This window comes from Thamnophis elegans, chromosome 9 (genome assembly GCF_009769535.1).
Source record: "Thamnophis elegans isolate rThaEle1 chromosome 9, rThaEle1.pri, whole genome shotgun sequence".
NCBI lineage: Eukaryota > Metazoa > Chordata > Lepidosauria > Squamata > Colubridae > Thamnophis > Thamnophis elegans.
Window position 1 is genome coordinate 56,974,348 of NC_045549.1, and position 23,773 is coordinate 56,998,120.

The following is a 23,773-nucleotide window of genomic DNA, read 5'->3' on the forward strand; positions in this document are numbered from 1 at the left end:
TTGCGACATGCTTTGTAGTAGGCAAAGGTCTCTATTCCACTGCATCCCAAGCTGTAGCATCTTGCCTGAACTGTGCCAGAAATAATCCAAAAGTGGCCAGGCACCTCCCCCCCCTCAGCAGTCCAACTTAAAGGCAACTACCCAGGAGCCATTTGAGAAATAGACTTCACTGAATTACCTAGAAAGTAAGGTTTTAAGTATGTTTTGATAATACTGTGTATCTTCACAGGATGATCTGAATCTTTTGCTTACAGGACTGATAAAGAGCATGAAGTAGTAAAATATATACTGGAAGAAATTATTCCTAGGTTTGGGCTGCCAAAAAGCATATGATTTTATTGTGACTCACATTTCACAGCTAAGGTTTGTGTGAAAAGTTAAACATAACTTGGAAGCTTTACTCAGTCTACCATGTGGCAAGTAGTCCTATGGCAGAAAAATGTAATTATTTACTCAAACAACAGCTAGCTAAGCTGTGTCAGGAGGCTCACCTGTCCTGGCCACAAACTTTGCTACTCACGTTGTTAAGGCTTCACATTGCACCTTGAAAGTGAACAAGCTCGAGCCTCTTTGAGGCCTTTTTTGGGCTACCACATCCCTCCTTAAATGCAGAGGAGAGGTCGATCCTACAGGTGGGCAAACTGACCTTGTACCAATATGTAAGACGACTCACTGGGGTTATGAATTTTCTTTCCTGTTATCTGCAGGAAAGACAATATCCAGGATTAGATTATCCAATGCATCTGTTTCAGCCTAGAGCAATGGTAGTCAACCTTTTTCTACCTACCGCCCACTAATGGATCTTTCTTGATTGAAAAATTCCCTTACTGCCCACCAGTTTTTGCACAAGTGTGGACCATGAGCATATTTGTTTTTTTCAGACATGGGTTCTAAATTTGTTTCACAATTTACTCTTACGTTTTGATCTGCACTCCACACAGTGCTTTTCCCCCTCCTCTTTTCCCTTTTATTACAAACACCAAAAACAATGCTGTATTAGGTGCCAATTTTTATTAAGTGTCACCATCAAAACAAAATTCCTTTTCCTGCCTTCTTCTTCTTTACCTTTCTTACAGTATTTCACTATATCAAGGATCTCTTTTTCCCTTTTTTATTTTCTCCTTCTTCTTCCTTTACTTATTTCTTTCTTTTATTTTATAAGATAACAAAACTTAATTTATGAGCCAGACTAAACACTGCTTACTCTCCTCCTTTATTTTATCCCCTTTTCTCTATTTTTCTTCCCATTTTGTTAATTTTTTTTAATCTTTTCCTTTTTATTTCCTTTTTTTACCTTCCTTAGGGCAATGTACAAAAGTAAAGCTGAGCTAGTTAGCCCACTTATTATTATTATTAGCCAACAACAATTCTCTCCTGCCTATAACTTTTCTTTCTCCTATTTTGCAACTGCTCTGCTCTGCTTTATTTTATAAGATAACAAAACTTATCTGCCTGTCCCTGCTATCAGTTTCCACTCCTCCCCTTCCTCTTCCCACGTGTTTGCTTGTTTGCGTGCACGCGCACGTTGGTTTATTGATGTGTGCGCTGAACTTCCGGGGAGTGGCCTGTCGCCGGTCGGCAGCTTAACAGAGCTGCCCCCAGAATTCAGGATCGTTATCTACTCAATATCAAGAAGATAACTCTTTTTTCAGACAAGAAAAAAGCAGTGAGGAATCTCAGCTGGTAAGAATCTTCTTTGAAGTTCACAGTTTGTTTCTTTGTGAGCTGTGGACGGAGGGGGAGAATCAACCCAAAGCTGAGTCATTCAACTCCGACCTGAACTTCGCAGCTGTTATTCACAGCACGAGACAGGATCCCCTCCCCCTCAGGACAATCTTTAGAAAAGAGACTATTAAAAGTCAATACGAGCAAAGACCAACTTGTGAACTTTAAAATCTTTTCTCTATCTGAAATACCAGCTTCAATGTTATAAAAACCTCTTTTGCTTAATTGTCTTCAAAATGGCGTTTACAGCTTCTGCATCTGTTATCTCCGGCTTCCTGCTACAGAAGTAAAGAAATAATCTCTTATAATTTAATTAGAGCTACTCCCTTAAAGCTTTCAAGACTCTTTGTTGACTCAGACACATTCCAAACATTCTAAATGGACTTTCTCTTTTGAAATCCTCCGTAAAACCCCTTGGAAAAAAAAAAAAAAAGAAGGGAAAAAAGGGGGGGGGAGGAATTTCTTTTTCTCCACATAGCACAGTGGATTAGTAATTTAGAATAAATAATTAAAACCAAAATATAATGGCATCCAAATCAACCTCTGTTAAATTACCTCCGAAAACGTCTCCCATACCTGGCACAAAGTTGCAGCCTCCACCATCTATGCCCCCTAGTGGAGATGTACTAACAAAAGAATTTTTTCTGGAAATGTTCAAAGAATCCAGAGAACAGAACTTAGAAATGTTTAAAGAATTCAGAGAACAGAATCTAGAAATGATTAAAGATTTCAAAGATGAAATAAGGAATGAGATGGAAGTTCTATATGACAAATTCGATACCAGGGTCACTAAAATGAATGATAATATGATGGGAATTGTAAATGTGATAACAGAATATATTTCTGGAATGGAAGATAATTTAGAAACTCTCAATGAAGCTAAAACTAACCTGATATCCAAAACTGAAGTGGTGGAACAAAAAATTGATAATGCTGAAAAACAAATTATTATGATACAGTATAAGCAGATGGAGCTTGCACTAAGAGTGAGGGGGCTGCGTGAAGAAAAGCAGGAGAACTTAAAGCAAATGTTTTCTGAAGCTTTTGACCGTCTGGTGGGAAAACCGGGATCCAATTTTGATTGGCAGATTGACAGGATTTTTCGTGTTAACTCATGGGCGGCAAAACAAAGGCAACTTCCCCGAGACGTGGTAATATACTTTGTTACAAGAGAATCTAGAAATATGATACTACAAGAGTCCTACAATACTAAGCTTCAAATTGGTGGACAGGACCTGATTGTTTTGAAAGAAATACCGCCTCAGATGCTAAGAGCCAGAAGAGATTATGCTTTTCTGGTGGAAGAGCTCAGAAGGCGCCAGATACAGTACAGATGGGATGCCCCATTCGGTATTATAGTTACAATGGACAAACAAAGATATCGTCTCAGCTCTGTATGGAAAGCTCGTGATTTCTATCATAAGATTCTGAAGATGGGATATCCTGAACTTTCGGGATATGGTGAAAAACCACGAGACGAACAAGATAAACAGCAAACCACACAACCATCAGATAAAATGTATCATCTCCCTCTTCCGGAAGGGCAAGGAGTCAAGGAAAAAAGATCCAACCGCAAGACCACCAGACAAACGGATAAACAAGCTACTATGCAACAATCTCAACAATCATTGGCCACTGACCAAGGAGCTACTGCAACAAGCTCAGAAGCTGTGGGAGGAGCCAAACCAAAGGTGAGACAGGCCTTGCGGGAGGCTCTAAAAAAGCTTCAGGCAACCAAAAATGACAACTAAGATTTTGACATGGAATGTTAACGGATTGAACTCTCCACAGAAAAGAAAGAAAATATTTCATTATCTTAAACAGTTTAAGAATGACATAATTTGCTTGCAAGAAACTCATATCAAATCAACCGATCAAAAATATTTGTTTAACCCCAAACTGGGCCAACATTTTGCGACCTCAGCCATGGAAAAGAAAAATGGCATAGTAGTATATTTAAGAAAAGACATTAAAGCTGAGCTAATTGAAGCAGATCCCTTTGGAAGATATATTGCATTAGATTTAATCTTAGAAGGGAAAAAGACGTTACTTTTGGGAATTTATGCTCCTAATCAACAACAAGATGGATTTTATAGAAATCTCCATGCTAAATTAGTACAGTGGGATTTTGAGTCTTGTATATTAATGGGTGACTGGAATGGCGTGATCGACACCAAAAGAGATAAGAAGACAGCTCGCCTGAACACCAAATTTCGAGCTAAGTTACCCAAACCCTTTTTTGACATGCTGGACGACTTTGAATTGCGAGACGCTTGGCGCGAGAGGCACGCAGAAGAATATGACTTTACCTTTTTTTCCAATAGACATCAATCTCTTTCAAGGATTGATTTTATACTAATTACAAATGATTTACTTTGTAGGGTGAAGAAGACAAAGATTATGACGAGAGCTCTTTCAGACCATAATCCAGTCTGGATGGAATTGGGAAGGGTAGCCCAGGCAAGAAGGTCCTGGAGGTTGAATGAAAACTTATTTAGATATGAAAAGTATGTTAATGATTGTAAAAAATTGCTATCGGAATATTTTGTCTTCAATATGAACAAGGGTACATCTTTGGAATATGTATGGGATGCAAGCAAAGCGTATATGAGAGGAGTATTAATGAATATAAATAAAATACATAGATACAAACAAGGGCAAAAACGAAAAGAATTGGAAGAGGAAATTAAAGGGAAAGAGTCAGAATTAACATTGAATCCAGGAGATACAAAGATTAGGGAAACAATTGCTATATTAAAATCTCAGTTTGATATGCTGATCTCTGACCAGGTAGCTACTAGTTTATTATATGCTAAACATAATACTTTCTGCAATGCAAATAAACCCGGTAGGTGGTTGGCTTATCAGATTAGAAAAAAAAGGAAAGCTCGAAATGTAACCAAATTGTGTCACAGAGGGAAGGAAGTGTTTCAACAGGAAGAGATTCAAAAGGTATTTCGGGAATTTTTTACAGAGTTGTATAAAGGGGATAAAATTAAGGACGGAGATATAGACAAATACCTAGATAAAGAGAAAATCCCCCTAGTCAGAGAAGAACATAGGCATAAGCTGAACCAACCTATAACCTCTGGGGAAATTTTGCAGGCAATTAAACAACTAAAGTTAGGGAAAGCACCAGGCACAGATGGTTTAACAGCTGTTTATTATAAATATCTACAGTTAGAAATGGTAGAACCCCTCAGAGAACTATTCAATAAAATTCAATCGGGAGGGAAAGTGCCTCCCTCGTGGAAGACTGCGTTCATATCGTTGATACCCAAAGAAGATCAAGACCTCACCCAACCAAAAAATTACAGACCTATTTCATTACTTAATGTAGATTATAAAATTTTTACTAAAATATTAGCAAATAGGCTAATGGGGGTAACTCAACAACTGATACATACCGATCAAACTGGTTTTATACAGGGCAGACAGATGAAGGATAACGTTAGATTAATTATCAACGCTTTAGAATACCTGGGAAAGAACAATCAAATCCCGGCCGCATTCATATTTTTGGATGCGGAGAAAGCCTTTGATCGAGTTAATTGGCAATTCCTGCTGAAGACATTGCAAAAAATGCAGATAGGAGATGGCTTTTTACGGTCAATTGGTGCAATATATCAGCAGCAAACAGCCCAGATCATTGTCAATGGAAGTCTGACAGACTCCTTTCAAATTGAAAAAGGTACAAGACAGGGCTGTCCTCTGTCCCCATTATTGTTTATTATAACTTTGGAAATACTGTTGAATAAGATACGGGGCCTGGGCGGTCTAAAAGGGATCAAAATTAGACAGCAAGAATATAGAATTCGTGCATTTGCGGATGATCTGGTTATAATATTGGAACAACCGCAGGAATCTAGTAGGGTATTATTGAATACGATCAATCAATATGGTCAAGTCTCGGGATTTAAAATAAATCTAGGAAAAACCAAAATAATAGCTATAAATATGACTATCAAACAGAAGGAAGAACTGGGGGCGACGCTAAGATGTGAGGTAGTTAAAAAAGTTAAATATCTTGGAGTTAATATCTCAATCTCAAATGGGAAATTATACAAGTATAATTATGAATCACTTTGGCATAGTACAGAGTTGGAGTTGAAAAGGTGGGAAAAACTGCATTTGTCCTTGCTGGGTAGAATAGCGGCAGTAAAAATGAACATTTTACCAAAATTTTTATTTCTTTTTCAAATGTTACCAATACTTAAAAGAGATGCGAATCTTTTAGAATGGCAGAAGGGTATCAACAAATTTGTGTGGGCAGGAAAGAAGCCGAGGGTAAAGATGAAAATAATGCAAGATGCACGTGAAAGAGGAGGATTGAAATTACCTAACTTAAAATTATACTATGACGCAGTGGCATTATCTGCAATTAGTGATTGGATTCATCTAACTAATGACAGAATTTTGAATATCGAGGGATATGATTTGTTATATGGTTGGCATGCTTACCTGTTATTTAACAAAAAAACGGATAAGAAATTTAAAAATCACATCTTAAGAAATGCTTTATTGCGGGTTTGGAAAAAATATCAACATAAACTAAATGATAAAGTGCCCATGTGGGCAATTCCTAGACATGCAATTGAAAATATGAATGTAGAACAAAAACACGATAGAACCACCTATAGACAACTTCTTATCTCAGAAAGAGGGGTGATGGAACTAAAATCTTTAGAGGTACTTAAAGAAGAGAAGGTAGTTCAAACGTGGTTTCAGTATGGTCAACTACAAGCTAGGTGGAAAACAGATCAAAAAACTGGCTTTGTAAAAGTTGAGGATAATCTGTTTAAACAAATAAGAGATCAAAGCTCAATGCATATAAAGAGGATATATAATGTATTAGTACAGATGGATTCTGAAACGGAACTGATTAAGGATTGTATGATAAAATGGGCTCAGAATGTCGAGGAACCAATAATGCTTGAAACATGGGAAAGAATCTGGGTAAGAAATGTGAAATTTACACAAGCACAAAACTTGAGAGAAAATTTTTATAAGATGTTTTATAGATGGCACCTAGATCCTAAAAAGCTTGCCTCTATGTATCCAAATGTTCAACCTAAATGTTGGAGATGTGGTTCTTGTGATGCTACATATTTTCATATATGGTGGACATGTCGTAATGTTAAGGCATTTTGGATAAAAATATGGTGGATCCTGCAAAACATCTTTAAAAGAAGGATAAAATTTACCCCCCAGCTGTTTTTACTGGGTATATGCATTGATTTTACAGTAGCAGAGACTAATTTGATCCTGTATTTAATAACGGCAGCAAGACTCTTGGTGGCGCAGTATTGGAAGAAGAAAGATTTACCCACCATTCAAGAATGGACTTTGAAAGTTATGAACTTAGCCGAAATGGCCAAAATCTCAGCATATCTCAAAGAACATTCAAACGAGAGATACAAAAGAGACTGGAAAAAGTGGATTGATTACATAAAAAGTAAATATGGGACTAAAAAACTCCAGATAGCTTATGCTTAGTATCAGTAATAATTTAAATTGTTTAAAATTTGGGTAACAGTAAGAAGCTGAGTTCAATGTAGAGATATTTCAGACTGTGATTGTTCAAAAATTATACCACGTATGGTCTTTGGGAAGTCGGGGGGAGGGAAGGGAGGTGGGGATTTAGGGGGAGGGGGGAGGGGGGAAATACAATATGTGTTAAATTCCATGATTGTATTTGTATACTGTGGCTTTTCAATGTTAGTGCGAAAATAGTACAAACCGAATATACTGGAAGGTAATAGATACCGAAGGAAAGAGTCGAGTGAAAGAAGAAGGAGGGTGGAGAGGGTGAGAGAGAGGAGGAGGAGAAGGGAGGGAGGGAATGGAGAGGGAGTGATAGGGTTAGAAAGAAGGGGAGGGGAAGTAGGTGTAGAGGGGTGTGTGAGAAGGAAGAATGAAAGTTGGAGGGGGTTGAAAGAGGGTGTATGGCAGGCCAAGGTGGTATACTGGGTTTGTATTGTAGAGGGCATTTTCTATATGAGTGAGGGCCGTGTTTATTATTCAATGTCATATGCCCTGATCAAGCACAGTGAACATGTGATTGTATAGAATGAAAACATAATAAAATATACATTAAAATATTGATGTGTGCGCTCACGCCTGCCCACTCACTCAAAAGGAGGTTTTAACCTCCGAAGTCCCTACCGCCCACCTGGAATCCCGAAATGCCCAATAGTGGGCGGTAGGGACCAGGTTGATGACCCATGGCCTAGAGATTGGGAGCTCGTAAAGACCTGGGACCAACAACCTCCTTGATCAGAAGTGGAAGGGACCATTTCAAATGCTTCTGACTACCCATATATTCACTAAAAGTGGAAGGCTGGGCATCTTGGATAGATCACTTCCAGAGTAAAGAAATACCCATGATGTGCCATTCCTGATTCTTGGACTGCACAGCCTGTGACTTCCTCAGAAGAGAACTGGGACTTAAGTTATTGTTCCAGAAACAAAAGTCTCCAGAACCATAGAAGCATGGGAGGAGAAATACCTACCCCCCTAGGTGTTCTCTCAATTAGAAATTTGCCCCAAAAGGTATTAGTAGCTACCCACACTAGAATTAGGAGAGTTACCTGATTATTGCCACTAGCGATTGGGGGGTAAAGACTAAGATATTAAGACAAATAGACTTAGCAACTGCCATGGTGGTGCAGTGGTTAGAATGCAGTACTTCAGGCTATTTCTGCTGACTGCCAGCTACCTGCACTTTGGCAGTTCGAATCTCACCAGGCTGAAGGTTGACTCAGTCTTTCATCCTTCCAAGGTCGGTAAAATGAGGAGGGGCAATATGCTGACTCTGTAAATCACTTAGGTCTGTGAAGCATTGTGGTATATAAATCTAGGTGCTATTGCTATGTAACTCTGCTCCTTCCATCCACCTATATAACACCCACTTTACCTGAAAGGAAGATTAGAAACCATAGGGACCTTGAACAATCCAGAAAGTTCCTGACCCATTTACCCCTTACCTGGTTCGGTGGACTCTGGTCCTTCAATAATGTTATGTATACAGGCAATGGTGCAAATGCTAGCTAATGAGACTGGGAAACTTTTTATTGCTACAGGAACAGAACAAGAAGCCATACGACAAATGGCAGTTCAGAATAGAATGGCTCTAGATATAGTATTGGCATCCAAAGCAGGTGTGTGTGCATTACTTGGACAACAATGCTTTATATTCTGGAAAAATCAGAGGAATTTCACAACTAAGATACACACATAGCGAAGATAGCTGCAACCCCCCACATGAAAGAATGGGATGGCTGGTGGCATTGGCGAATAGGATGATTACCTAATTTCAGCTGGTTAAGAACCCTTATAATGACTCTGATATAACCATTGTTCTCTTAATCACCTGTTGTGGATTATAATGCCTTCTGCTTTGCCTTTCTTCCTGTTAGCAAACTACAGGATCTCTCTGTACACAGATATTAATGTTGGATGAATCTTGGAAAATTAAATCATTGTCAGATTCAAAGTGGTGGGGGAGGATGGAATGGCTACTAAAACAAAACAAAGTTGAGGCATACACTTGAAAGGAGACTGGGAAGCCTGTAACTATGGAGTCTTGTCTAGTAAGAACAAAGAATGCTTATTCACATGTAACATTTGTAACAATCCTAGGTGGTTAGAGGACTGCTAAGAGTTAGAAATCCTGCATAGCTCAGCCAAAAGTTAGGTTTAGGTTAGGTTTAGGTTTATTCAATTTATATGCCGCCCTTCGCCCAAGGACTCAGGGCAGCGTACAACATTAAAAGAAACGTATAATACAAAAGTTAAGAAGAAATTAAACAGGATATCCCAAACCCAATTAAAATTGACAATGACACATTTTTTTTAAAGAATTAAAATTAACAGTAATCAATAATTTGATTTGTTTTGTTCAGGCCAGGCTGGCTTGCTGGAAAAGCCAACTTTTTAGGAAGTTAGGAATAGGGATGGTCTGGAGCAAATAGAATGTGTATTAGATAACTTCTGGAGCATTCATTAGCCAAGGCTTAGGAATAGGGATGGCTAGAGACCAATACAACAAACTGTTAAATCATTACTAAAATGTTTATTAGGTTATATTTCTTATTATCCCGCCTTGCCCTGCCTTCTGTTTTAATGAGAATGTATGCAGCTTTCTTAATCCTTTGTTCTTGGTTCTTGGCACTTTGGCCAGGACCTCTTTTCCTTGCAATGTTCCAATAAAAAGGAAATCAAAACCTACACCTCATGTCTGGTATCCTTCATTGGCCTCAGCACCAAGCTCAGACCCGAATTGGGGACAACTTGAGTGGTTGGTTGAACTAGAAAACTTCCAAGGTCTCTTTCAACTTCATTATTCTGTTAAATACTAGTATAGACAATGCAGAGCTACACAAGCAAGTTCCTTGCATTTGTTTAATAGTAGTAACATTAACTATTGATGAGAGCCAGTTTTGCTACTGCTTAAGCCACTAGGATAGAAACCAGGAGACTGTGAGTTCTAGTCACACCTTAGCCACAAAAAGCAGCTGGGTGCTCTTGGCCTAGGCAGTCTCTCTTAGCCCAACTCATGGGTGCAGAAAACAGGAGGAGGAAGGTATGTTGCCAATGTTTGCAATGTCGTAAAAGCCAGCATGGAACAGGTGCTTTGAGTGTAAAATGTTTTCTGCTTCAAATTGTTGTTCTAGTATGGACTTTTTTCCCCTTTGTAACTTAAGTCACACAAATGCCTCCCAAGATGAGGAGATGCCAAAGGCCTCAAGAGAGTGGATATTTCTTTACACCAGTGGTTCTCAACCTTCCCAATGCCGCAACCCTTTAATACAGAGCCCCCGCATGAACTTCCAAGACTCTGAGGAAGAGGCGGCTGCGGACCGAAGGGACATCATCGCCATCCTTCCCGTCTCAGTTCTCAGCTCCGTCTTCCCGGCATCCCCTCCCCTCCCCTCGCTGCTGGGAGACCAAGCTCAGGCCAGCCACCTCTCAGGGTGCTGCCTTACCAGCGCTCAGGCACTCCATTCTCCTCCCTCCCCTCCCCTCATCAAGCACAGCCGTCCGATCTGCCCACCGGTGCCTCTTGTGTCGCAATTGGCTGGGCGACGGCTGTCCTTGTGCAGGCACTCCTGTCAGGTAGCCCCTCCCTGTCACAAGGCAGCGCCTGCTACCGCCCACTGCCTCCACTCCCCTAACTCCAAACACTGGCACGCAGGTGTCTCAGTTTTTAAGACCATCGAAAATATGTGTTTTCCAATGGTCTTAGGCGACCCATGTGAAAGGGTCATTTGACCCCCAAAGGGGTCGCGACTCACAGGTTGAGAACCACTGCTTTACACATATAATTCCCTCAGTATCTCTCCTATGGGACACGGTGGCTCAGTGGCTAAGACACTGAGCTTCTCGATCAGAAAGGCCGGTAGTTTGGCAGTTTGAATCCCTAGCGCTGTGTAACAGATTGAGCTCCCGATACTTGTCCCAGCTTCTGCCAACCTAGCAGTTCAAAAGCACGTAAAAATGCAAATAGAAAAATAGGAACCACCTTTGGTGGGAAGGTAACAGCATTATGTGCATCTTCAGTGTTTAGTCATGCTGGCCACATGACCACAGAGATGTCTTCAGACGCTGGCTCTTCGGCTTTGAAACAGAGATTAGCACCACCCCTAGAGCCAGAAACAACTAGCACGCATATGTGGGTTGTATGCATTCACCCATCACATGGGAAAAAATCTGCTTCCTATTAAAATTATTATTATATACAATAAATGCAGATGGATAAATATGATACTGTTATGTACAACAATTATTAAAAAGTTGACTTATGTGGTTTACAAAATATTATATGAGCAAACTGAGTTTTAATTTATGTTGCTAGAAACCTTCCATGGCCTTCAAAGGAATTTTATCTACATATTGGGTGCCATATTGCCCATGAGTATTGACAACTGCAGACAGCAAGGCATCCCCTGCAGAATGAAATTAAATGGAAACACTTTTGAGGGAACTTCTTCCTATCCTGTAAATAAGAACAAGAGCCTCAAAATTGCTGAGCCAATGTCAGATCCCTAAAAGTGATACTGCCATTCAATTGGGAGAAGGGGGGACTGGATTGGATTCATTAGTATTGCCTATGACAACTGGTATTTTATAACTTTTTTTTGCAGATTTTTAAATTATTTTTCCCTTCTACAACACTTTACAGTCATTACATCAACATTCTTATGTCATCATACCTGTACATGCATATAATATTTCACTTCTATATTTACACACCTTTGTACACAGTTCTATATATATTTATATATAGTTTTTTTGGCTTAATTAATTTTATTCTTGTTTTGCAGCCATTTGTACCAATTGTTCCAAATTTCATAATATTCCGACTCTTCTTTATCTTTTAATTTCAGTGTTAATTTGTCCATCTCTGCACAATCCAAAGTTTTTTTTATCACTAATTCGTCCGAGGGGGTATTATTTTGTTTCCAGCATTGGGCAAATGCTATTCTAACTGTAGTTAGCAGATGTATTAATATGTACTTAATTTTCTTTGTATATTTCCCTTTGATTATTCTCAGTAGAAAGATTTCAGGTTTGTATTTTATCTGTTCTCCTGTAATATCTTGCACCCATTTCCAAATTTTTGTCCAATATTTTTGTGTTTCTGGGCAGGTCCACCATATGTGATAATAAGTCCCTTGTACTTTTTTACACTTCCAGCAGGTCAGCTTCATTTTTGGGTACATTTTAGCCAATCTTGTTGGTGATAAGTGCCAACGATAAAACATTTTGTATATATTTTCTTTAAGTGCTGCTGATCGTGTTAGTTTATAATTTGTGTTCCAAATTCTCTCCCAATCCACTAGATCTATGTTGTAACCAAAGTTTTTGGCCTACGCTATCAGACAAGCTTTAACTTTTTCTTCTTCTAATGTTACTTCTAATAAATATTTGTAAATTTTTGTTATGAATTTATTTTCCGGGCCAATTAAAATTTTATCTATTTGTTGTAATTCTGTGTATATTCCATATTCTTTTACGTCTTTTTTGTATCTCGATTTTAGTTGGAGATATGGCCATCAATCTATATTTATATTTTGCTCCTTTAATTCTGGATTTGTTTTCAAATTCCCTTGGCTGTCTAAAATTCCACTATATCTAATCATTTTCAATAGATCTAGTGTATTGGGATGTGTCATGGCTTCCATAGTGGAAAGCCATGTCGGTATTTTCATGTAATGTTTTTCTCTAATTTTATTCCAGACCTGTATCAGTGCATCTCTAATATAGTGTCTGTGGAAGTATTTTTGTTTCTTTTTACCCTCTTCCCATAGGAAAAAATGCCATCCCATTTGCTAATCGTGGCCCTCTAATGTTAGTATTCTTTTATTTTTTAAATTTATCCAATCCCTGATCCATGTTAGTGCTGCTGCTTTGTAATAAAGCTCCCAGTCCGGGAGTCCCATACCACCTCTGCTTCTGTCATCCTGTAGAGCTTTCAACTTTATCCTGGCTTTCTTCCCTTGCCATATAAATTTTAATATAATCTTATTCAATTCAGTAAAGAAATTTTTTCCTAATTTTATGGGGATTGTTTGAAATAGGTATAATAGTCTGGGTAATACATTCATTTTTATCGCTGCTATTTTCCCTAATAATGTTAGTTGTAGTTTCCCCCATAGTTCTAAATCTTTTTTTATTTGTTGCACTAATTTTGTATAATTATTTCCTTTTATAGTTGAGCACTTTGCAGTTAGCCATATTCCAAGATATTTAACTTTCTTTGTCACTTGCAGTCCTATTATTCTTTCTAATTCTTTATTTTGTTCTTCCTTTACATTTTTGATATCATTTTAATCTTTTCTCTATTAATCTTTAACCCTGCTACATCTCCATATTTTCCTAGTTCTCACATTAAGCTATTTCCTGTTTCTAGTAGGTCTTCTATAATCTTCTCAGCTCTTGGAGAATGTATAGGAGGGATGGCCATCTGGGTTGTTTCACTTTGATAGCCAATGGAAGATAGCCAACAGAATTTATGCTTATTCTGTTTCTCAGGGTGGCTGGTAGGATAGCATCATCCCACCTATGGATTGGCTGAATTTGCATCTGGCTAAAGGGAGGGTCTCTACTGCTTTAATTCTACTTGTCTTGCCTAAGGGGATTCAGATGTTGCTTTGAATCCATTGCTGTCACTTCTGCTTAATAAAAGGTTCCTTTTTAAATACTTTGTTTCAAGAGTCTTCACTTTTTTAAATTAGGAGGAGAGGCAATCCTCACAGCCAAGAACAATCTAGATAGGGTGCTCTGTATTTGCTTCTGGATTATTTTCAAGAAAAACTCTCATAAAACCAAGTTATAATTGTCCACAGATGGGCACATCAGAGCTGCATCTGACACCAATCTGCTTATTTGAACTTCCAGTGCAAGAATAATTGCATGGCATATGGCAATACAATTGTTTTTCCATGAGGATGGTGGTGATGATCCAGTCAAAAGAATGTTGAAAGAAAACATCACATTTTTAATTACTTTAGTAAGATTCCAATATTTAAAATAGAGCAAAGCTAAATGGTATTTTTGCTTTAGAGTGGAACCTGGATTAAATACCAATTATATTGCAACATAATTACTTACACAATGAATATAAGTACAGGGCAGGGGTTGGTTTCAGCCGGCGTTACTGCCGATTTGCTCATGTATGCGCTTTGCACATGCGCACATGCGCAGTTCAATGGAAATTTTTCTGCACATGCGCAGAACTAAAAAAAGAGAGATGGTGGCGGCAACGGTGGTGACCAGGGAACCAATTCGGGGGTACTGCCGGTTCTGTGACCCAGTCCGGCATGCCACTACCGGCTTGGCCGAACCAGTAGAAACCCACCTCTGGTACAGGGTAACAAGAAAAACGATTAGAAACAAATGAGAATATTAAGTTGTAATTAGCCAAGAAAAGCAAATAATGAAGTGAAATGATGGTGCTTGATTATGAAGATTTGGATCATTCAGAATGATGATGTTTATGAAGGCAACATTTCATTTTCAGAGGAAAAAATACATATATTTTAATATAGCTCTTGAGAAAGAAAAATCTACTTCTTAATTTTTAAAAGTGACTATGGGGGAAGGGAATTGTATTTCATTGCAAGGGAAATGTTGATTATCTAAGAATTTATTCCCCAAAAGTCTTCAAGGTAAAATATGGTGCTAAATGGATCAATGGATTATTGATTCTAATTCACTTTCTGAGCAGCAGCATGAGGAATTAATGAGAACCACAGGTCTGGGAGGGTTGGGAGTTCAGTTCCAATTCAATGTCAATTTAATTCAGTTCAATTTGAGGGGCTGCGACAAAGAAAAGGAGGTTAACCTGTTTTCCAAAGCACCAGAAGGCAAGACAAGAAACAACAGATGGAAATTAATCAACGAGAGACGCAACCTATAAGTAAGGATAAATTTCCTAGCAGAATAATTAACCAATAAAATTCTTTCCCACAAAGAATGTAGTTATCATGGAGGGGAGAAAAAATATAGTTGTCTCCAGAGATATTCATCAACTCTAGAATAGCTAATACAGAGTTGGATTAATTAATGGTTTGACTTAAAAATCTACAGAAGTTGATCTATTCATTTTTACCTATTATGCTTGGGATGAAATCATTCAAAAGGTAATTGTAATAGCGTGTCTTATTACTCCAGATTTACCTCTTTTAAAAAAAAAAATCTTTACTACTGATATCTATGTTTTCATAATAATCATTGTTCAACTACTCAACTAACTCCTGTCATTGACAAGAACCTTGTCATTACTCAATATTTATTGTCTAAAATATTATATTTAATTGTATTTAAATACTATTAAACCTGTTTTTTTTTATTTCTTGGATTCTATAAAGAAGCATACAATCATTAAAGTTTCTATTATTTGAAAATAAATCTTTTACTTTGGGGCATTTGACAACAAAAACAAAATTCCAGACAAAGGCATCGCCTTTATTAAGAGGGAAGGGCAGATTCTGTTCACTGCTTTTTGTTCATTTAGAAGTATGTAGTCATCTCCATCACAGATCATCTTCATCTGACAGAGCATCAAGGTAGTCTGTATCCACATATAAGAGAAATCCTGAAAACAGACTGTCTGCCCATGTGGGATCAGAAAAAAGGCCATTTTGGTCAGTGTAGAAGATCTCAAGCCAAACCTCATCCTCAGGCTGAAGGTAAATCACAGTTGACCCGGATGCCACATCATGGTTTCCTGTGTTAGCATCAAATGTCTTTATCCGGAACTTTCCATTATGAACTAGACCGATGGCAAGGTGTTTATTTGCCAATGTAATGTCATAGGAGAAATAATAAATCCCTGGGATGGCACAGATGAATTTTCCTGTTGAAGGATTATAATGTCCCCCTTCATTAAAAAGGACTTTGTTAAATATGATTGGCAATCTTTCCTCTGGGTAACTTGTAGTAATACCCACAGAGAAAGCTGATCTCAGTACGATTTGCCCACATTTACAGATTCCCGGTGGACCGGTTTTTCCTCTTTCTCCTTTCTCCCCTTTTGGTCCTAATGGACCAAGAGGTCCCATGTCACCTTTACCTCCTACTAATCCTGTAGGCCCTCTTTTGCCAGACTGTCCTTGGTCTCCTTTGTCTCCAGTTTGTCCTGCAGGACCCATCTTTCCTCTTACACCTAAGAGAAAGGAAACTATTTTAACCATAGCATTATTTTATACAGTATTATTAAACACAAGATAATAATTCTCTTTGGCAGGGAATGGTGCATTTTGTTCCAGTAGGATCATTGCAAGTTAGGTGCACCTTCTCTCTTTTACTGAAGGCATTGTATAGAAGTCTTGACTGATGAAAGCTGTAATAGGCAGGGGAGGCCAAAGCCTCCAACACCCATCTTGTGGGGACCCACAAAGATAATAACTTGGAACATGAGAAAAGTAAAGAGAAAAGAGCATGCACTGATGAAGAGCACTCAAGAAAGAAAAAGCGGTAGCTTGTTTGAGTGTGATGAAAGGATGTAATTTGTGGAGTACATGTAGTCTTCATTTAACAACCACATATTCAGCAACCATTTAAAGTTACAATGAGACTAAATGACGGGGACTTAACAATGGGTCCTCATCAGTGGTGGGTTTCAAAAATTGTTGGAACCTACTCTGTGGGTGTGGCCTCCTTTGTGAGAGTGGCTTGCCACCCATGTGACCGGATGGGAGTGGCTTGCTGCCCATGTGACCGGATATGAAATTATGAATTAGTACTTAGGTTGGTCCAAGTAGCTATTCAGAAGTTAGTGGTTAGAAGCAATCGTAAAGCAAGATATGGAATTAAAACCAGAAATATTTTGTTGGCTATTTGAAAGGGAGTATAATATATATTTAATTTTACACATGTTAGCAGTTTCTGGAATTGTGTCTGCACAACAGTGGAGAAACAGATATATGTAAATGAATAAATATTACAATGTGCAGGAATAAATAAATTGACAATTAAAATCAAGAAGGCTTTGAATACTTTTTCACTTGGGATTGGTTTCAGCAATTGCCAACTAACAGAAACAGAAATTAGAAATCCAAAAGTATGGAAAAGAACACCAATTATGCAAGGAAAAGTCCCTAAAATGTATAAGGAAATATTACTAGATCATTATTAATGTGTAGATAACTGCGGGACATTACACACCCACCAGTGGTGGGTTTCAAAAAATTTTGGAACCTCTTCTTTAGGTGTGGCCTGGTTTCCGGGTCCACTGGTGGAACCTCTTCTAACTGGTTCGGTAGATTTGACGAACCGGTTCTACCGAATAGGTGCGAACTGGTAGGAACCCACCTCTGGTCCTCATAGTTGCATCCTCAGAATCACTTGATTGTATTTTGGGCATTTGGTGACCTGCTTGCAACTAACATTGCAGTACTCCACAGTCACATGATCATCATTTGCCATCTTTACTGACAGTTTCTGACATGTAAAGTCATTCAGGAGGGCAACATGAATTTGCAAATTGTGGTCATCTGACCATGGAACACTATAATCATGTGGGATTTACAGTACCTAATGATGGCAACTGATACTTTTGCAAGTGTCATTGTAAATTGGTGCAGTCATATGACAATGCACTTTATAACTGAGTTGTTTAGCAATGTTGCTGGCCCTAATTACCATCATTAAGCAAGGATTGTCTGTAGATAAATATATAAAAGGAAGTGGAGTAGCATTATTAGAAATAGAAAAGCTAAAGTGTATGTCGGAAAGTATCAATTACAAGGTGTCATCTGATTGCTGTAGGTATATGTCAGTAGGAATCTACTTTAGGTTTGTGAGAATGCATGTTATGCTCCAATGAATAACAATAATGGAAAGAGCAGAATAAATGAGGAGGGGATTTGTAGCTTTCTGTTGAACACACTCCAGGAAAGTTTTCTCATTATATGAATTGATAGGAAGAAAAAAGATCAGAGAGCACAGAAAACGTAAGTGATTGAGTCAATTTAGAGACTCAAGAATGAATAAGAATAGTGGCGTATAAGAACGAAAGAACTCTGTTTCATATATGTAATTAAATAGGTTATTATACTCACTCTGTTTTCAGGCACTCCTGACAAATCAATTTAAAAACCATATGTAATTTTATAAATCTTGCAAGCTCTTTTTGTTGGCTTTTCCTTTTCTTTCTTTTTGGCTTCTTGGTTCTGCTTTTAAATATGATATAGATAACAAGAAAAAATAAGCTCAATTTACTTTCCTGTTTATGATGGAAAAACTGACAGAATTAATGAAGGACAAACGAATGAGGAAGGACCCTGTATGTAGGACAGTCCATTATTTGGTGTTAACTGTGGATTGTGGGAAAATAAATATGGAAGGAAAAGATGAGACTAAAAATGAGAAAGAACCTGGAGTGCACACTTCATATAGGAGTACTTTTTCCTATATGAAAAAGTATCAGTTCTCAATAGAATGAATGACTTGATGGTGTCTGCTGTCTGGGAGCTCTACGATGAAATCCATTGCGATCTCCTCCCGTGGTCCTCTAGGGCTGGACACCTATTGCAGTAATCCAGGGGGCTTGCCTGGCCATATTTTCATGGTTGCATAAGTAGCACATCTTTTCACGTAGTCTTCAACTTCTATTTTCATTTTTGGCCACCAAAATTGATGTCTGGCAAGGTGAGACATTTTTAGGAATCCAAAGTGACCCCCCCCCCCAATTTTGCAACGTGGCTTCGCTGTAGTACTTCCAGCCTCAAGTTCACAGGAACATACATTTGGATCAGTGGTGGGTTCTGGATCCCATTCCAACCAGTACGGTTGGAACGGGCCCGGTGGCATCCACATGGATGTGTGCAGCGTGCGCGCGCATGCACACATCACGTGCATGCATCTTAGCACCTCCGTGAGCCTCCGCAATGCTCCAGCTACTAAGCGGAGCATTGCACAGGAGCTATATGCGCCATGCACATGTGTGGAAGTGCCAAAGACTTAAAAGACCGGTAAGGAGCTCGGGCGGGTGGGTGAGCCCTCTGGAGCACCATACTGGAATGGTATCTCCGGGCAGGCTCCGGTACGCCGGTACCAGGGCATACCGCCTGCAACCCACCACTGATTTGGATCCTTTCCAGGCTAAACCACCTCTCATGTCAGGATGTTGTGGTTGAGCCAGGGGTTGTTTGGCAGCACTGATTTCATTGCTGCGGTCAGCTTGTCTTGGCAAGGGTCTGGCCTCTGGTGGTGACTTGAGCCACCTTTTGGTTGGGGGGAATAATGGGGTCACTTCTTTTTTTATAAAGTTTTTATTTTTAGACAAACATAAAACAAACAGACATAAACACACACAAAATAAAAACCTTCTCCAGTTACTTACAGTGTGTTGATTGGTTACAAAACTTTGTACTTTCTCACAATGGTCTTCATTTGCAATTTACATAAAAACTCATATCATCATTCTAATATATATGTATACAATTGTTATGGTCATTAAACATTCATTTGACTATAGGTATTATTACATACTTTTTATGTAAATTATTCTAAATTTAAAATAAATTTATATTATGCATTTCATTACATCATCCCGAAATCATCCAATAGTATTACATCTTTATATTCTATTCTATATAGAATTATTTATCTTTTATAACAAAGCTTTTCAACATCCTCTCCATAGTCCTCACATACAATTTATATAAAATTTCATATTATAAATCTAGTATATATATGCATTATTATCATTATTAATCATTTATTTAGCTATAACTATTATTACTTTATTTTATACATAATACTCTAAATTTAACTAAGTTTAACTTAATTTTTATTCTAACATTTCATTTCATCATTCTGTATCCTTCCAGTAATAGCGCTATAGTGCTAGTCCTATATCTCTTGCCATTTGTGGTATTTGTATTCTGTTTTCTTGATAAGTCTTATGTGGACTTCTCTTGGCACCTTGTTGTTCCTTGCGTATCTTGTAAGGATTCGAAACCCTCCATCTGTTCCTTCCATCCGCTTGCTTTAGTTATCACCAATGCTTCTGCCAGAATTTCTCTCATTGTTTCTGCCAAATTTTCTCCCTTTTCTTCTTCCATGTTTTGAGGTTTGAGATAGGGTTCCAGTTCGTTAATCTCTCCTTTCAAGATTCCACTCCTGTCTTTTCCAACCATGCTCGATTTGCTGACAATATCAACAATTTTCTTATCACTTTGTTCATATTTTTCTTCAATTTTTTTATCTCTATCCTCAAATTTCATCATCGTTTTATAAATATTCTCAACTCTTCCCTCTATTTTTTCTGTTTTTTGTTCTATGTTTTCCATTCTCTTTTCAATGTTTTTTGTGCTTATTTGTATTTTTTGAATTTCTAACATAATCATTTGCAATGTTAATTCTTTTTCTTCTTCAGGGTGAATCACTTCTTCCCTCTGACTCTCATACTGTGGTTTTCTTGATAAGGCATCTGCCAGCAAGTTCTTCCCTGTAGGGATGTGCTTCAGTTTGAATGTAAACCTTCTGAAGTATTGTGCCCAGCAAATTTGCTTTGGAGACAGTTTCTGGGGGCTTTTGAGGGCTTTGAGGTTTTTATGGTCAGTCCAGACCTCGAATGGCATGTCCCCTTTTCTAGGAAATATCTCCAGGTGAGTAGGGCCTACCTGATCGCATAGCCTTCTTTCTCACAAAAGGCCCACCTTCTTTCAGTGGCAGTGAGTTTTGTGGAGACATAAGCACATAGCAAGAGTTGTCTCTCTTTGTTCTTTTGCAACAGCCCATCCACTACAGCCACATCACTGGCATCTGCCTGGATTATGAATTGCTGCTCTGGGTCAGGGTTTTGCAGGATGGGCTCTTTGGCAAAGAGCTGCATTTAATTTCTCAAATGCTTTTTGACAGTCCATTGTCCACCCAATAGGTTGATCTGGCTTTGGCTTTGTCAAGGAAGGCCCTGTTTTTAATAGTTCAATCAATGGCAGGGCAACTTCTGTGTAAGATGGGATGAATTGCCTATAGAAGTTAGCAAATCCAAGGAAGCTTTGTAACTGTTTGCTAGTGCATGGAGGTTGCTAGTCTAGCACCACTTTCACTTTTCCTGGTTCCATCTCTATCCATTCGCTGGAAATACAATAGCCGAGGTAATCCAGTGAGGTTTTGTAGCATTCACACTTCGATAGTTTAGTGTAGAGCTTGGCAGCTAGAAGTTTTTTCAGGACCAGCATCAGCTTTACGTGCTCTTCTAGGGTCTCAGAAAAGATGAGCATGTCACCAAGGTAAATGAGCACCCCTTTGTACAGATGCTCATGCAGCACCTCATTAATGAATTGCATGAAGACTGCAGGGGCCCCTTGTAGCCCCAAATGGCATGACTTTGAATTGGAAACAACCAAGGGGGCAGTTAAAGGTGGTCTTCCATTCATCTCCCTCCCTGATACGTATGCGGTAATATGCCTCTCTCAAGTCCAGTTTGGTGAGCACTTTTCCTTTAGCCAAGTGGTTCAACATGTCTTTCATGAGGGGGGAGGTGTTTTTTATGCAAATGCAGTTGATCCCCCAGAAGTTAATGCAGAGCCTAACACCTCCCCCCATCTTTCTTCTCTTTGAAAAGCACAGAGGCTGCTACTTCTGACTTGGCTGGTTGGATAAAGCCCCGCTTCACATTATATTGATGTATTTCTTTAATTCTGCCATCTCTTTAGGAGCCATGGAGTACATTTTTGGGTTTGGTAAGGTTGCCACAGGCACAAACTCTATTGCACAATTGGTGGGTCTGTGAGGGGAGAGATAATTGCAATCTTTCTCACTGAAAACCCCTGCCAGATCCCAGTATTTTTTTGGTATTTGCTGGATGCCTGGGAATTTAGTGTCTGCTGCCAGGGTTGTAGGCTCTAGATGGTCTGCTTTAAGGGGTTTGATGGTCCCTGGGTGTCCTTCTGGCTTTACAGGGGGTAGTGCCCAATGCCTAGGGTCAATTTTCAAATGCTGTCCTCCCACTTTATAAGTAGGTGCCCATTTGTACAACCATGCAAGCCCCAAGATTATTGATTCATTCATTTTTGGTGCTATGATGAATCTGAGAAGTGCATAGTGGCATCCAATCTGCAACTTCACCAAGTCGATAATTAGCTTGGCAGGGCCCCCTCAAATTAGCATCCCATCCACTTGCTCAAACCGAATGGGATTGGCTAAGGTCTTGTGCATATGCCTAGCTGTTCCACGATGGACATGCTGATTAAGCACCAGGTACAGCCCGTGTCCACAACTACCTCAACTTCCCCTTCTACCCCATCTCCGGCACTATGAGTTTGGCTTTGATGGCAAATGGGCAGATGGGTACACTTACCATCGGGTAGTCATTGCTGCTTTTTTCCTTCTCTGAACTGGGATGGGTTTCCCCATCTGATGTAGTCTCCATCTCCTCAGACTGGGGATCGGATCCTTCCATTTGTTGGGTGAGATGACTCTTTTCAGGTGGGTTTTGGGCCCTTTTTTTGTCCCACTGGCAGCTTGGGTGTGCTCTTGTGGGATTGGGGCTGGGGCCAAGTATTCCGATGCTCTGTGTCCATGTTGACCACACCGGTAACATTTTATTGCTCCTACAGACTTGGGAGGAGGCTTCTCGGTTTGCTTCATTTGTGTTTGGCAGCCAAAGGTCTTCCAGCCAGCTTTTCAGTGGTGGGCTTTCGATGGGGGGTGAAGTTTGTGATCCAGAATGACTGCAGTGTTGTACCAATTCTGGATCCATTCTGGCACCCCCCTTTTGCAGCATGCCTTCTCAGTTCGGGATCTAGGGCATCTTTGAACATGTGCACAAGGAGTCATTCTAGCCAGTCCCTTAGTTTTTTGTCCACCCTTCCAAACTCCCAAACTAATTCCTTCACAGGATGGCCAGCTTGTTGCAATCCTTGGATCTGCTCTTCTGCTTCCACTCGTTGGGCCACATTGCTAAATCAGATTCGCATCAGCTGAACAAACCCATCTGCATCTTCTAATTCAGGAGCTGCCTCATTGTGGAGCTCTGTTACCCATTCAGCCACTTCCCCTTCATTCATCCCATCAGTTATCACTGGAATCAGCTCTTGGTCAGAAGGGTGTTGATCCCCAAATTGATCAATGTGTGCCCAGACTCAATTTAGGAAATAGGCTAGCTTCCCAGGGGTCCCATAAAAAAAAGCCCGAAATTGAGGTGGCATGGGAGTCAACAGGGCTGGTGCCTGGATTTGCACAGGCAGTTGGGGCTGGAGCCCCCCTTGCGGCACTGCTCCTTGTGGCTGAGTTTGGGCAGGAAACTGTTGGGGCATTGCGGCTGGGGGCTTCTCCTGCAGCGGCGGTTAGGCCAGAACCTGTTGAGGGGTCACTCCCTGGAGTTGCCCCAGGCCAGTTATCTGAAATGGTGCCATCTGCTGAGGAGGGGTGGGCATCCATTGGTATTGCACTTAACCATGGCCCGGGAAGAAATCCCACCCCGGTAGGACTTGACTCACAGGCTGCAACCCAAAAATCGGTGGCTGGCTAGGGGGTGAAATCCCCCACCCCCTCTGCTGCTGGCTGGGTTGACTTCCCCATTCCAGTT

At 39.5% G+C, this 23,773-nt stretch overlaps 1 protein-coding gene across 2 annotated transcripts in view; it reads right to left on the minus strand.

Moving 5' to 3' along the window:
• Positions 1-15,627: 15,627 nt before the first annotated feature.
• Positions 15,628-23,773, minus strand: part of C1QTNF7 (C1q and TNF related 7) — a 43,127-nt gene continuing 34,981 nt past the window's right edge. For both annotated transcript variants that reach the window (XM_032224449.1, XM_032224450.1), the window contains exon 3: positions 15,628-16,396. In XM_032224449.1, the coding sequence (XP_032080340.1) occupies positions 15,765-16,396 (632 nt within the window). In that variant the 3' untranslated portion in view covers positions 15,628-15,764. The remainder of the gene's footprint in view (positions 16,397-23,773) is intronic.